The sequence below is a fragment of the Erpetoichthys calabaricus genome, chromosome 3 (assembly GCF_900747795.2).
Source record: "Erpetoichthys calabaricus chromosome 3, fErpCal1.3, whole genome shotgun sequence".
Classification (NCBI taxonomy): Eukaryota; Metazoa; Chordata; class Cladistia; order Polypteriformes; family Polypteridae; genus Erpetoichthys; species Erpetoichthys calabaricus.
In genome coordinates this window covers 99,895,361-99,911,534 of record NC_041396.2, presented here as the reverse complement: position 1 = coordinate 99,911,534, position 16,174 = coordinate 99,895,361, and the positions used below count along the sequence as shown (strand labels likewise).

The following is a 16,174-nucleotide window of genomic DNA, read 5'->3' as shown; positions in this document are numbered from 1 at the left end:
TTAAATAGTACTGTATATGGTTTTAAACTGATTTTACATGGACCACTTACTTAAATGCCCAAAGTAGGCAGTGAGCATTGCCTTTAAAGTAAGACTATGCAAAAGCTCCAACAAATTAATTAAATAAAAATAGGCACCTCACCATCGCCATGCACAGTTTTCATGGCATGGATTTCAAAAAGCATTAAGCGCACTGTGAGAAATGGCTATTGATTTTCATTAATTTATATAAATTTGCAGCATTTGCAGCAGCAAGAAATTGTTTTATGGTGGGTATGGTAAATATTGTATTCCAAAAAGCTAGCTAAGGCTAAGCATTTCTTTCCAAATTGGGCACATCTTCAGCTAAAATCTTAGATTTCTCCCTGAAGCAATATATACTTTTTTTCCAGCAAAGAAAGCTGACCACACTAATTCTTTTAACAAGTTAGCCATAACAACGTGTAATACAGAAAGTACAAGTATGAAAAACTGAAACCATAAACAAGGCTCCAGTATGTAATTTCAGCGTCACTCCCAATGGTGGTACAAGCACTGAAAATCATTTACAGGGCTGTCACCCACAAAATCATCCTTTTAAAAAGACCAACCACTCAGCAAAGATAAGTAACAACCCCCCAACCAGTCTTAACCACCTTTTCACTCCAACAGTACAAGTACTAATCAAAACATGTGAAGCTCTTATATCCTGTTTCACACAGATATGACCCCTTTATGGTCACACAATTATAAAGAATACAGAAAAGAAGCACCATGGGAAACGACGTTCACAACATCAATAAAAATTGGATTTGTATAGCATACACACATGAAATAACAAGTATGTGCAGCCCAGAGGGGACATGACAGCTACATAGTACAAGGTCTTCTGGAGGTCTAACTGTTGGTGCAGCAGCAGAGATGCCACTTATAGCACCCCATGGATGAATGAGACATGATGCCACTGACCTCCCAAAATCTAGAGGCTAAAGTCTTAAAACTTGGGAGAGAAAAGAAATACAGTTAAATTACCATCAACTGTAAAGGAAGGCAGGGAACATATCCAGTAAAGTCCTAAATAAAGTATATCTGTAAAAATCAACATCAGATCTAAAGAAGTATCATAATCAGACCAGTAATCTAAGACTGATGGAAAAATAAAGAGTGGTGTTACAATCCTAGGACCTTAATTGTTGCAAATTGAGTGATATGTGCCTGTTGTGTTTAACAAAGTAAACATGCTACAAAGACAAGGGATAGATACCCAGAAAAACTAAAATGTTTTCAAAGAAACCACTACAGTATATCAGAATAATGCTTCTGCATATCATTAGCCATTTTATTATTTTTCTGGATAATTACAACAATTCCCATATGTAGTGACACATTGACAGCTCATGTTATTCTTATTGTTCTTCCTCACAATTTTTTAAAGATATGCAGCCTTGAACATAATTTCAGGTGATATATCTGTCGAAGAAGTACAGGCTAACCTCATTAAATTTACTGTATTTCTTTTCTCAGAGGTGAAAAAAGTGACCAAAGAGGAAGTAAAAGCAAAGAAGACAGCCACACCAGAAAAGAAAGTAGAAAAACCTAAAGCAGATGTCAAGGCAGTGGAAAAAACAAAGAGCAAAGGCAAAGCAAAGGAGGCTGAATCGAAAGGTAAAGCAAACAAGAAGGATGCAGAAGATGATAGATCCCAGAAAGCAAAGGGAAAGGGGAATTTCTAACTTAACGGACAAAGCAATTAATATAGGCATATAGCAGGGAGCATAACCTGAATATTGTTTGGATTTGTAGTAAAATTAGTACATAAATGCCTGATACTTTTTCTGCTATGATTGTCAAAGTGGTAAAATAATTACTATTTGTAACAAAATATTCAGCACCAGCATGGTGACGTTTGCAGTATTGTTAGAGTCAGAAATAACTTGCATACAGAATGGACTATGAGGATAATGAAACACAACTTTTTTTCCAGTTGCTGAAAGTGTTATCTCTGTTGCCTCCAATGGTCAATGCCAATTTAATTGTAAAATTTAGATTGTTTTCTTTGGGTTCACAAATGGAAATAATATATCAGTTTAATTTAACATTATAATGTGATTTATTTGAATTAACTTCACCTTCTGTCCATTAACAAAAGAGTCTTATTTTATATAACAAACGGAATCTAAATACTTTTTTTTATTGTTTTTTATTTAATCAATTTAGGGCTGGTTCAGCACTCTTACAGTGTATAATTCATCATGTAATAGTTAGAATACATTATAATCTACTAAATAGAAGGTATGTAAAATAGTATTTCTAAAAGCATCCCCATGTGTACAGCTCATGTAAATGAATTGCTTCCAGTAAATATCTAGTATGCATATAATCAAATACTTGATTGGGGGAATTACACTAATATACTGTCTAAGTGTCATAGTGGCTTATTGAGTCCAGGGGTCATGTCCCACCTATTGTGTGGATTTGTCTGTGAATGCAACTTGTGAGGAACTACCACCCATTCCTAGGTTTTTTCTTGCACAATGCAGAAGGGGTGGTTTCCAGCCCACATGACAGTTACTTGGGTTAAGTAGATTAGATGATTGAATTTAAAAATGCCAAAACTTAATTTAATTTCTTACAAATTAGATACAGTATGTGGAAATATATCTATTAAAACTTGTTGTGCAAATGTGCCCAGAAGCTTGGAATACAGTGACAAGTTTCACTAGCACTCGATTGTATCCATTGATTTAAAGCAAAGTAGGAAAGATGGGCTAGTTGCATCAGTTTTCTTCATTTAATGGAATCTGATGAGTACATCTAAAGGCATCAGCGTTATCAGTTGTTTTCAAGTTCAGTCCTAGGGGCACCCTAGGGTTGTAGATTTTATTCCCAACCAATTTCTTCAATTTAAGAAAGCTTTCATTTCCCACTTCAGCTAGTTATGCTGACTTTTTAGTGAATGAAGCAAGCATTTAAGGATAAGTAAGAATTTATTTTTTATGTTATTTTTCTTTTTTTAACGATCTAGTTGTTTAAACCATTATTTACTAACTAGTTGTGTGACCCGTCTAAGGTGACTTGAAATCTACCGAATCAATGTAGACCTCAGCATTAACCATAACCATTAACCAGTGAATCATACAATGCATATGTCTCTGTTTTATACTATTTGGTATGGTTTTGTAAAAGCAGTGTTAATGTTTGTGATGCACCACCTAATGGACTGACAGAGACAAAGCAACTGGATGGACACACAGACACTTTTCCTTTTATTAAGCTGGATAAAGTCACAAGGTAGTAATACTAATGCAGATACTATTTAGCAATATGGCATCAACTATTACTTGCAGTGGTGTCTGCCCTGATTATCTTTTAACTGGCAGTACTTGCATATAATTAAGACAGCAAACTCCACTGCAAAAGTTAGCTAATGGTAATTTTTTTTAAGTATTTAAAGGAATGGCAAAAATATAATTACTTCTTAATTTCTTACATATTTAAATCTTACATTACTGTGCTTTTCTGAATGCATAAAAATAGAAAAAAAGAACAGTTAACTAAACAACGTGATCAATTAAAGTAAAAGTTTTTCACTGGTTGCTAAATTGGTTGGAGCAAAAAATGTGCAGACACCGGGGAACGTCAGGACTGAACTTGAGAATTACTGTGCAGAGCTAGCTAAACCATCATATTTGGGTTTTAATGCTTGAATATTACATCTCATAATGAATTGTTCTGTAGCTGGGGCTCTTGTACAGCTTAAGCATGAGACTGTAACAGGCATCCATTTCATAACCTCAGCCAATAAATGGACACTTTTGGTTAAAAGAAATTTTCAGTGCAGAGTCATTTATAGATTATAGCCATATCTGGTGATTTATTATTTTGTTTTTATTACTGAAAAGAATACAATATACATTTCAAAAGGAATTGTGCATTGCATTAGAACATAAAAATCTGTGTACTGGCAAGGCACAATAGTCTAATAGCTAATGAGTTAAATCTCACGGTTCAGTTCACTGCTCTGTCATGAACTTCTGCCAAACAGGTTGACTAGCTTACAACAAGAATAGCCTTAATTCTTTAGGTATTAATCATGAGTCTAATGTGTCTTCCACATGACTTTGGAAAGTAGTTTTGTTTTTCAATGACCTTTAAAAAATAGTATCATAGAGATAAAGAAAGCTGCAAAACCTCTTTGTCTTTTATAAATCTGTTTTTATCCTTCTTTCTATTGTTTCCTTCATCTATGTGGAAATGCTATTTGCTGCCTATCATTTCTAGCTAAAGTACCTAACCATTAATTTTAGATTTTAATTGTTAAGGATCTCTTATCTACAGTACATGAAATACTCAATTACTTGCCACTTTTTAAAATCACAATGACCAGTACTGATAGCTTGTGCTTCTAAAATAGATTTTATTTCAACTCAGGAAAAACAAAATGTGTTTAAAATATAGAATATCCTAGTTACCTAACCAACTAATGAAGCATATATGTAAATCACTTTTAGAGATGAAGCAAGCATTGCGCATACTTTATATACACTTAATTGACATAGTAATTATGCAGACCTCAGTTTCACTAGTGAGTATGGAAAGCCTACACTCGATATTTACATTCTATACTGCTCTTTTTGTTCTCCTTTTGTCTGTCAGATCATTTACAGTTCTGTCGCTATGTGGTTCACATGTATGCACATGAGGATGTTTCTTCAGGTACTTCCGAAACTGTCGTATTTTTCTCTAATAGTCTTTGCTTGAGGTTTCAAATCCTTAACAATGCTTCAAGCTGATACGTATTAGAAATATAACCAGGAATGGTTGCAATTGACACTTCTCTCATCAGTAGAAGGCACCCTGCCATGCATATAACCAGAATGGGACTATGAAAGAGCTCAGTTTATTAGATTGGGGATTAATGATGTAAAACTGGCTCGTATAATATCCTCAATATTCCAAACACTTACTACAGTTTTACAGGACATCTTTTTTGTGTAAAATAGCTATATGCAATGTAAGCTCACTATATAGATCATACAGAGAAATAGCAATTCAGTTTCAACTTTACCCGGAATATTCAAACATTTAGAAATGAGTTTACGTTGCTTAACCTTATGCCGTCTTTTACTTGTGTGTTTTTAACAAAACACACATGACCTCTTCTACATTTATTTTTTAGACGGGTTCCATTTTTTAATGACTTAAGTAGTAGCAGTCACAATGAAAGATCCATTTTATAAAATCAACTCCAGTTGGTTATATGCTACCACCTTAATATTTTAACTAGAGTTTGTAACTAGAGTTTTAAATAATTGCCTACAATTTTCCTTTATATGAAAGTTTTGATTATCACTATACCACATTCTCACAATAGAACAAAGCATTTTGAGCCTTTACTAAGATATAAAACCTACCAGAATTTTATACATATTATATACACAATTAAATTTTATTGTTGTAAATGCCTACATATGATAATTCCATCATGGCAGAGTTTTGGACTCTTTGGCCATTACCATGGTTTTACACTCACTTTTTGCAATCACTCCACCATTTTAATAATAATAATATAATAATAATAATTCATATTTTAATGCTCCTTGTCTAATGAGCATACACCATTTTATTGGCTTTGGTATAGACAAAGGTTTTTTCAGACACTATACCATTCCTAAATTTATATTATCTAATAATCTTACCATTATTTTATTTCTGTGTAAGATTTAATACACATAATGTATATACCACTGCTGTATTTATCAAAACTAAAAATCATAAACACATGTACAGTACAAAAATTGATGTATGGCCAAAGACTGCTCTGTAATCTTTACCTATGCCTGTAGTTTATTTACGTAAAATCATCTGTATTTTTGACACTATAAATAATTTACAGACAAATGTTTAGAAGTTACTACACAATCCTTTTCCTTTAAACATTTTATTTTAATTTACACTATTTGCTTTGTACTATAATAAAATATATTTCAGCTGAAATGATGAGGAAAGGGTCTTAAATTGCATGTCTTTTGAGGTATTTGTGCCTTAACTCATGTCATTGCATAATACTCTACTTCACCTTCCTTTAGAAATAAGCCATTGTCTTGCATTTCTCTCCTGCATGGCTAATATTTTATAAGTAGTATTAATTAGTTTACCCATGACTACAACTTTTTTCAACATAACAAAATAATAATGCTTTCATTCAGTCCTTGACTACTAAAAACTAAAGATGTAAAGAATGTCACCTTTACTAAAGATGTTTCAGGGTTTTTTGCTGTTAAGAGAAAAAAGCCTCTACTACGGTATTGTCAGTACGATGTAAATATACAGTCATTTTCATACAAAATATATTGTTTTATTTTGTTTCTGCTAGTTATTGTGTTAAACAATACAACAAAAACAATGACACGTTCAGGACTGCTCATAGTATGACAGTTCATACCTCATAATTTAGACTTCCAGTTTATTACAACTTTATGTGCAGTAGGATTACGTAATTTGTTTAAGATCATGTGAGTTAAAGATTTACACCTCTTTTTTTAACCTCCTTACTTACAATTCATTAACAGAAATAGTATGCACTGTCACAATGTAAATCTTTGTATGTATATGCATACATGCATATATATAATATGTATTACAAATACAAACACACACTCAATGTGACAGTGCATATTATACATATACCGCAATCAAATGTGTGTGTGTTGGTGTGTATATATATATATATATATACATACTGTATATGCACATACTGTATAGAGTGACCATGCTGTGAAACTAAGAATACCTTGGTATTCTGAAATCAAGAGAACAACACTTAAGAGAATTTCAGTTAATTAAATCCTACAAGGCTCAGTGTGCAATATCAAAGTCTCATGCAGGAGAGTTATGGTGCTTAGTGAAGCGTTTCATAGTCTTTAGAATGAGCCCATACTGTTCCTTGTTCTTTATGGGGTTTATCACCTGTCAGGGAGAAGTGTTCCTTCTCTGAATGGAGCCGGACGTGTGGCTTCTCTTTTATCTCAGTTAGTCTTATCACATAGTCAGAAGAAGTGAGTCCAGAATCTGACTCGGGAGTCTCCTGTACTCTCTGTCATATGGTGGTCTTAATCTGACTCCTATTCTTTGCCCAACAAAGATAGGGAAAATGGTTTGAGGCATGTAGAACACCTCTACCTGTGCTCCTGACCCAGATGTATCAGTGAGGCCGGGGAACTGTGACAAAATATGCATTATCTAAATTACAACTTAGATACAGTATGTAAAATTTATATAACCACATGTTCATGTTTTAAAATTATTGTGTCCTCTGCCTGCCATGCTCATAATGAAAGTTTAGAAAATTAATGTTTAAGGCGATTCAATTGAAAACTATAAGTTGATAAATCGATTCTTTCACAGCTAGAGATCCATTTGAATAAACCAGAAAGGGCTTTTATAATATAGGAAAATATGGTTGTTTGAAGTGTAATTTTCAACAGATACACAACACTATCTTTTGCATATGTTACCCAGAATAAATGTGATGAAGCATGAGAGAGACAGCAACAACAAAAAAAAAAAAAACATAGTGTGAAATGAATATATTTTTGATAAAAAAAAATCACCCTCCTATAATTTGACTTGTTGGCTCCCTTTTTGCCATTTGTCTCTTTAAGCAGTTAAGCATTTATCTTATAAGAATAAATAAAAATGTTTTAATGCAATATGTGCTGATACTGTTTGTAGATTTCACCAAGAGAAATAAACCTAGTGAATAGGCTTATTTAAAGTGAGTGAAAAAATAGGTGTCTGATTCTTTTTAGCAACAGAATACATTGGGGGCACAAATGCATAAATAAACTTCAAATCTGCTGTGCACAGAGAATTCATATTTTAATGGTTTGTCCATTTTGGTGATGTGTTTTATTTCACTGGTTCTCTGTTCTGATCTTGAATGTTGTGCTTTTATTGCAGAGATTGCCCTTGCTTATAATTAGACTGTTATTTGCAATAAACATTCAACATGAACATGATTTGATGCAGTCTGACTTTTTATTTGGCTCCTGTTTCCTTTTAATATTTAATATGGCTTGTCTGGCGTGTGTAAAACTCTTCAAATCATGTTCATACTTTGTTTTGTCTTATATGTCACTGTGATGTTACACATCACCCATTCAATGCAAAACTATTAGTAACAAAAGTATTTGTCAAAATACATTTTTCTTTACACATGGCAAAAATTATTGTTTTTGTGTTATTTTTGTTGATTCCTAATGAAAATTCATATTTGACTTTAATGTAACTCATCTGTACTCATTTTGTAATCAATTTGTCATTGTCACTATCATCTTTAATTTACACGTGTTCTTTATTTTATTATTATTTTTTTTGCACTATTCTGGAGAAATTAATAATTAAAATGAATTTGTTTTTTTATAATTTTGGGGAGCAAATGAATACAAAAAAAATCCAAATTATTTTTGGAACTAGGAGTTTTTGATATTAGGAATATAATCTAAATTGCTTTGAACACAAATAGTTTATTATTTGAAACTGGCTTTTTTTTTCACCTGATAGCAATAATTGTTCATTTAAGCACAAATTATGACAAGTTCTGTATTACTAAATTTTTATTATATGAAATCAGAATATTATAACAAAACACAACTCAGTCAGACAAATGAGAGTAAGGTATGCTTCATAAACGATCCAAAAAGAACTTAACCTTCAAATCCCCTCTGACAAAGTGAGCAATTTAAAATTAAGCCCATCTAAAATATTTAGTTTTATAGACTGAAACAGCAAGAAGAATAAAAATTTAAGCATAAGCCCAGCATAATTACATTAAAATTATACTAATGTGTTCTTGCCAAGTTCTGAAAAAAATTTGACCAGATTCTTCTAAAGAGAATTAGATTTTTTTCCAGTTTGGGATAATATAAGAACATTTCTTTCCCAATAAATTATAGAAGGTAGTGTTTTTCCAGAAATTAATATACTTCTGAGCAAAATAAGAACATTTTATGAACTGTGGACAGCATGATGAGACACTTCTATTGAATTTTTATAATAACTGCTAAAAAACAGGAATAAATCCTGGATTTAATTGAGTTACAAATGCACACTGAGCAACATAATATTTCGAGATAATCTAATAACATAATAACACATTTTTGGACAGGGCAAAAATTCACATGAACATGTAAAATCTACACAGAAATCTCCAAAGTTTCAATTTCATCAAGAATAAGAAAGATCGGCCTTGTAACAGTGTGCAGTTTATATCCCTTACTGGTAAAAAGTTGCAATAAACTTGAAATTGTCTACCTTAATGATTTAATGTTTTAACTTGATAACTTATATTAATTGATTTGTTTGAGGCCCAGTCTAAATCATTTAAATCTGGTGACACAAATGTGTTTTCTTAGCAAAGAAAATTGCATTATCTCTTTGTAATATCCTGGTTCATCTAGACAATATAAATATCTATGTCAGGTCAATTTTCATGTGTATCTCAGCACTAAATACTATATTTCTTTGTGAAATGGTTACTAAGCTCTGCAAAATAAGTCTCAGTACCTCATTTTAACATCCATAAATAATGCAATAATTAAGAGCTAACCATTCACACTTTTCAATGCTTTGAATCCTCTTACATTCGTGTTTTATCATATTCATCTTTGCAAAAAAAAAAGAAATGGCGCATGATCAGGTGTCAGCTTCAAAACTCGTTCAATCAACATATGTTGCTAGTAGCTTTGCAGAGCAGACTGTTGTTTTTTGCATATAACAGAAGGCTTTACTGGACACCTCTGACTTTTATATCCCTAACCACAGAATTATGTGCTTGCTCAGTAGTGGAAATAACGTAAATAAATGAAAGGGCTCATCCACTACTCACTCACATGAGGGCTGGTTTTCTAATCAGAACAGCTTCCAAGAATATCCCAAGCATCAAGGGATTTTGTGTAAGAATATATATTGTACAAGGACATTGCTAATATAATCTTTAATACTTAGAGGTCTTTATCCTGATAAACTGATGTTAAATTCATGTAAAATGGTGGAACAGAGGTTAATATTACCACCTTCTCCGTTCAGGAATCTGGAATCAATATCCAGCCTCTTTAATGTCTTATGCATTTTATTTCCTCCCTTACCCCTAAGATGTCGGTATTAGTTAATTGATGACTACAAGTCACTCCGTTTTTTTTTTGGTTTTTTTTTATGACTGTGCTCTGCAACCAACTGGTATATCATCCTGGATGAGTGCATGCTATAGATAAATGGACAGTTGTTTTCATTGTTTCTTTTTAATTTTAGTGTACTGACACTAAGAGATGCATGAGTGAATCAATGAAGGTATGAATTGTGGGGTCCAGGCTGGACACAGACAGGTAGACATGGTTTTTAAAGCACCACACACGTTTATTTACAGAACTACTATTTACAAATGCACACACACCCCAATGCCTTTGCCTCTCCAGGTCTGCCTCCACTCCTCTCCTCCAAGACTCTGTTCATTTCCACCAAACTCCAGCCATCGAATGGTGGGTGGCGGCCCCTTTTATACACACCCGGACGTACTCCAGGTGCCTCCCGATTAGCTTCCGCCAGCACTCTCAAGTGTGGCGGAAGTACTGGCTGTGGACCCGGAAGCACTCTGGGTATCCCTGGAATTCTTCTTCCTAGCACTTCTGGGTGTGGCTCCTCGGGCATTGGGGCACCCCATGGCGGTGACCATGAGCCCCTATAGGGCTGAGCTTCCAAGCTCAGTTACCGTGGTCCCCAAAGCCACCAGGACGGTTGCCCCCTCGTGGTCTGGAGAAGGTGTAAGCCCTCCTCCGGTCCTTCTGGGCGTCCCGGCTGGGTACCACCCCAGTGGCTTGCCACAGAATATAAATGTAAATTAAAGATACATTTGAAAATAGCTCAACATCTAGTCATGACACATATACAAGTATAGGATTTTTTGGTGTATTCCTGCATCACACCACAAATGGACTTTAACCAGTAAAGGTAATTGGCTATGTTACAGTATTTAGTAGGTTAAACTTTCTAAACAATGCTTAGAATGAATGCCTTATTTTCAAGTATTGCAGAACTTTTGCTGTAAATTATGCATTTGCAGTTCCATAAAAAGCATGTGGAGTGCTTCCTTCAAATTCAAAGTGCAAACTGGAATTCTTAAAAAAAAAGAAAAAAAAAGCCAAATGTTTTTGTGAATTTCTGTTTTGATATAATTAATTATAAAACAAAGTTAATATTTAATTGCACAACTGTCATTGATGTATTTTTAAAAATGTGTATTGTTAAGACTTGAATGATACTACAGGGTAGTGATTATCTCTGCTGCTTCACAGCTGTAGTGACCACCCTTGTCAGAATGCAGGGTTTAGATGTTCCTCCAATCTCTGAGTGCCTCTTCTTCAGATATGCTTTGTCTTCGCAAATCCCAGAGGTATAAATGTTAGGCTAACTGGCAACTTGAAATTGGGCCTTTGTGAGTGCTGATTGGTATGAATGTGTGTTGCAATGCATGGACAGACTGTCTTTTCTTTTTTTTTAGTACATTTTGCAAGTGTGCAGCATTTTCCAATTTTTTCTGTAGTTGTAGCTGCTTAAGTTAAAAAAAAAAAAAAAAATTCAGGTATGAGAGATTATTGCTCTGATTTGCACCATTAGCAGTGTATTATGGACTCTGTATACAGGTAGAAGGACTCTCTGAGTGTTTGGATAAGGTAATTTTCAAAGGAAGGATGGATCCACTAGTTCATGTTAAATGGCCTTTCTTTTTAAAGGCTCGGTAAGACAGAAAAACTATGCCTCATAAAGCAGAATAGGAATGGGAAGTAAAGTCAAAAATGTATAACATTTTTGGTATTTACTGGTATTATGTATTTTTATGTACTTTTCAGAGTGTATTACTTAATAATTATAAATATGTATATTTATTGCGCATAGAGGCACAACTTATTCGGCCAAAACATTTGTTCATGCTCTGCTACTCGAAAGAATCTCTTTTGAACTGATACAAGTACAAATTCTTTCTCCCTCATTCACTGAGTACATCAAGACACAGCCTTTTCCTGTCCTCGCTTCCTGTTTGCATCAACTTGCCAATCAGGTTGAACCCTATGTCACTCTGGGTAATATTCCTAACAAGTCCATATGTAGAGACATTATCTTTAAGATACTACTTGCTGTATTGCTAATTCACCAACATAAAATATTATTTCCCATTTCCTTTGCCATTCACAAAGTTGAACGTTTTATGAAAGAACATGATTTATGTTTTAATGTGTTTGCAGGTTTTCTAGCTAATCTTTAGCAGGCCGGTAAAGTTTTTCTTAATCCCTACTGCTAGAAGAATCACATGCAGTATAGTAGTTCAACTGGTTTTGTGCCTACTCCTAGACTATCAAGAGACTGGAATCAGCAGTAGGCCAGAATAAGATTAATATATTGAATAACAATAACGAAAAGCAGTTATAGTCAGGACCAGCAGCACATTGGCATACTACTACTACTAATAATAATAATACATTTTATTTAATAGGAACTTTCCTCAGCACTCAAGGTCACCATACAATGAATTAAACAGCAGTAATAAAAATAAAAAAACAAATAAGACAATAAAATCAAAAAGCAATAAGTGTACAGAAGTAGTAACAAATATCAAAGATAACTGGATATAACAGTGGTATGCCAGATATGCTTTCAGGGTATTTTTAAATTGTATTATTGAGTCTAGCTGACAGATATGAGGTTGGGGAAGGAAGAGAATTGCAGAGTTGAGGTTCACTATGAGAGAATGCTGTAGCTTCCTATAGAACAGAGTTTGATGTGTGGTACAGAAAGTAAAGCTGCAGATGAGGATCTGAGTAAGTGAGAAGGAGTGTAAGGCCGGAGTTATACTTCACGCGACATGACGCATGCTGCAGCAGACGTTCCTGCTACGCAAGCGTTGAAGTGTTTATACTTGCGAGTGTACTTTACGTAAATCTGGAGGAATCCGTCAGGTGGCAGTGCCAGATATTATCCTAAGGGCTCATTTATACTTCACGCTCAGAATGCGTATGCGCCCGCATCATGGCTGCCACGCGTTCCCAGCTTTCATTTGATGCGTCCTCTGAGCAGGTGCTCAGAAATTAACGTGACACGTGCGCAACTCGCAGTACCAGCAAAAAGTCGGGGAGCGCAGTGTGCTAAAAGTTGGAATGTGACATCAGAGTCTCTGGTTACTATCTGCATGTGACAGAAAACCGCTTTGCGGATCCTATGAGATTGGTGTGCGTGCTTCGATGTTTGATGAATGGTTGAATGTGGTGAAGCAAAATGCTGACATACAGATGCATTCGTGGTGCTTTTATAGTCAAGCGTTGCATATTCCCGATCGTAATGACAAGATACATTTTAAAAGTCTCACATACCGTCTTCTGTGCTGTCTTTTTTTCTAGGGCTTCCTCCGGTACTGACAGCAGTGGCAAACAGCAATTGATCGCCACACCGAGCACATTAAATGTATGATATTCCAACTCTCTGCACATTTAGAATCCTTAGATTTGTACTTGATATCATTTTCATGATGAAATACATTGAAGTATGTATGTTACATTTTACAGATAAATTGGTAATTTCATTTAAATAATGAATACTGTTAATAATGACACACATGGGGGTGACACGGTGGCGGAGCGTTAGCGCTGCTGTCTTGCAGGGAGTCACGTTGCTGGTATTCCCTGCCTGGAGTTTACAAGTTTTCCTGCTGGGTTTCCACAGTGTGCTCCGGTTTCCTTCCAAAAATATGCAGATTTAGTGACACTAAAATGACGCAGGTGTGTATGTGTGTGCTTGTATTCACCTTGCTATGAGCTGATGCCTCGTCCGGGGACTGTTTCAACCTCGTGCCCACTACTAGCTGAAATGGACAAATCCCTGGACTGATGGATTTAATCATTAAACATCCTTTTCAGAGATATTGCGATAAGGTGTCATCGGAGTTTAATGGGTGTTCCAGGCAATATTACAACACAGAGAAGCCGAACCTGTTCTCACCGTGATGATATCTCGCACTGCCACCTAATGGATTCCTCCAGATTTACGTAAAGTATGCGCGCAAGTATAAACAGTTCAATGCTTGTGTAGCAGGAGCGTCCTCTGCAGCATGTGTCGCGTGAAGTATAAATCCAGCCTAAGTCTATAGGAGATCAGTAACATAGGGAGGAGCGAGGTTGTGGAGAGCTTTACATGTTAAGAGCAGTATTTTGTATTGTATTCAGTAGTAAACAGGGAGCCAGTGAAGTTGGGAGATAATAGGTGTAATATGTTCAGTGGATTTAGAAAAGGTAATTATCCTGGCAGCAGAATTTTGTATAAGTTGTAAGGGATGAATATCTTTTTTAAGGATGCCAAATAGAATGCTATTACAGTAATCTATACGTGAAGTGACTAAGGCATTAACCAATACTTCACTACTGTGTTGCATAAAAACAGGATGAAGTCTAGAAATGTTTCGGAGGTGGAAGAAGTCCGTCCGAGAAACATTATTTCTATGGGAAGTAAAAGACAGGGTACTGTCTAGAATGACACCCAGACTCTTAATCTGGGAAGAAATGTTTGTGATAGTGTTGTTAATTAAAATGGAAGAACGTCTAACCTTAGAGAGTATAGATTTAGAACCAATGAGGAGCACCTCAGTTTTATTGCTATTTAATTGGAGAAAATTGTGAGTCAACCATGACTTTATGTCTTGAAAAACAGAAGTGGATTTAGTGGATAGATAAAGCTGTTTGTCATCAGCATAACAATGAAATGTACTAGTTTGGTTACCTCCACTCCTTCAAATGTCCCGAGTTTACATCCCATTCTTGGCATACTGCACTATTAAAAATAAGGATTCTTTAATGGCACTTTATGGTTCTTTACTGGGTTGTGTAGTTCCTCATTGAATTATTGTTTAACAAAGCACCATTTCATTCTGGGAAGGGTTCTTTGTATAAGAATTTGTCTCTTTGTGCTTTTGAAAAATGTCCTAATACGTAGGGAAAAAAACCCAAAATCTTTAATGTAGGCTGCAAGACATTAACAGATAAAGAAAACCTAGAATTAGCCTGTCTTACTGAACCTATACAGCAACAGTCCTTTTAAAATCATGACCTATTGGTATTTCACAAATCTGATACCATCTATTCATGGTTATTTACTCTGTGGAGCTTGTTACAGATCTAACTAAATAAAGGTTCTTTCTGCCTGAATCCTTGAGACATGAAGATTGGGTAGATTGGTGACTCTAAAAGGGCTTTACATATGTGAGTGAGTAGGTGAGTGAGTGAGTGTATCAGTGTCAACTGTAAACTACCTGCGTCCCACCCAAATCACAATGTTGTTGGGATAGTCTATGTATTGGAAGACAGGAAAGGGAGATCCCAAGTAACTGGTTTCAGAAGGCTGTCTCGTAATAGCATTTATACTTGGTGTCCCATTGGAACTTTTGTGAGAATGCCTATTGTGGTGAGCATTGTGGGTACCGTCAGGAAGGCACAGTGATGTCCTTCAAATATTAGGTTACAACTGAATTTCTTCAGAATTGGAACCAGCACTCTACATGTAATAATAGACGGTTCTGTATCAGTTCCGAATACTTGATCCTTTAAATAAGGTTAGTTTGATAATGTTGGGCTTTTGCTGTTGCTGCAATATCAGAGTTGTTTCAACACAGTCAATCACTTTCAACTGAGCAGCTTTATAGTTGGCCTTTGACTCCATAAAGCAGCCATTGCATACACTAAGGCAAACAATTTTACATTCTTTAATGACAGCTTTAAAAATTCTGCATAGTCTTTTTACACCCAAGCTTGGAAGCTTTTGCATGTACTGTTGTAAATAAAAAAGGCCAGCTCTAAGAAATCTTATATGAGTTCTGTTGCAGCTCCTGTTTATGGGAGGCTAACCTTAATTCTGGTTGGTTAAAGTTGAATAATTGTCCTGAATTGACAACTTAGATCTGATATCATTATAACCAAAACAATCTTTAAAAGAGTATCTATGTTCATTTATGCAGAGACACTTTGCCTTTCTTGTTTTTAACTCCTGACAGGCATTCAAAATAAATAAAGAGTGCTTTAAGGTTATGAGGAGATGGAAAGTTTTGTCATCAGGGTACAGGCAGGAGAAAGAAAGCCAAAGAAACAAATCAGAGTCAAAA

General features: G+C 34.9%; 1 protein-coding gene across 1 annotated transcript in view; it reads left to right on the top strand.

The window, feature by feature from the left end:
• The window catches only part of trdn (triadin), a 456,738-nt gene that overhangs the window by 138,473 nt on the left and 302,091 nt on the right, over positions 1-16,174 (top strand). The window contains exons 8-9 of the mRNA XM_051924220.1: positions 1,504-1,644; positions 4,636-4,695. Coding sequence (XP_051780180.1) covers positions 1,504-1,644; positions 4,636-4,695 — 201 coding nt within the window. The remainder of the gene's footprint in view (positions 1-1,503; positions 1,645-4,635; positions 4,696-16,174) is intronic.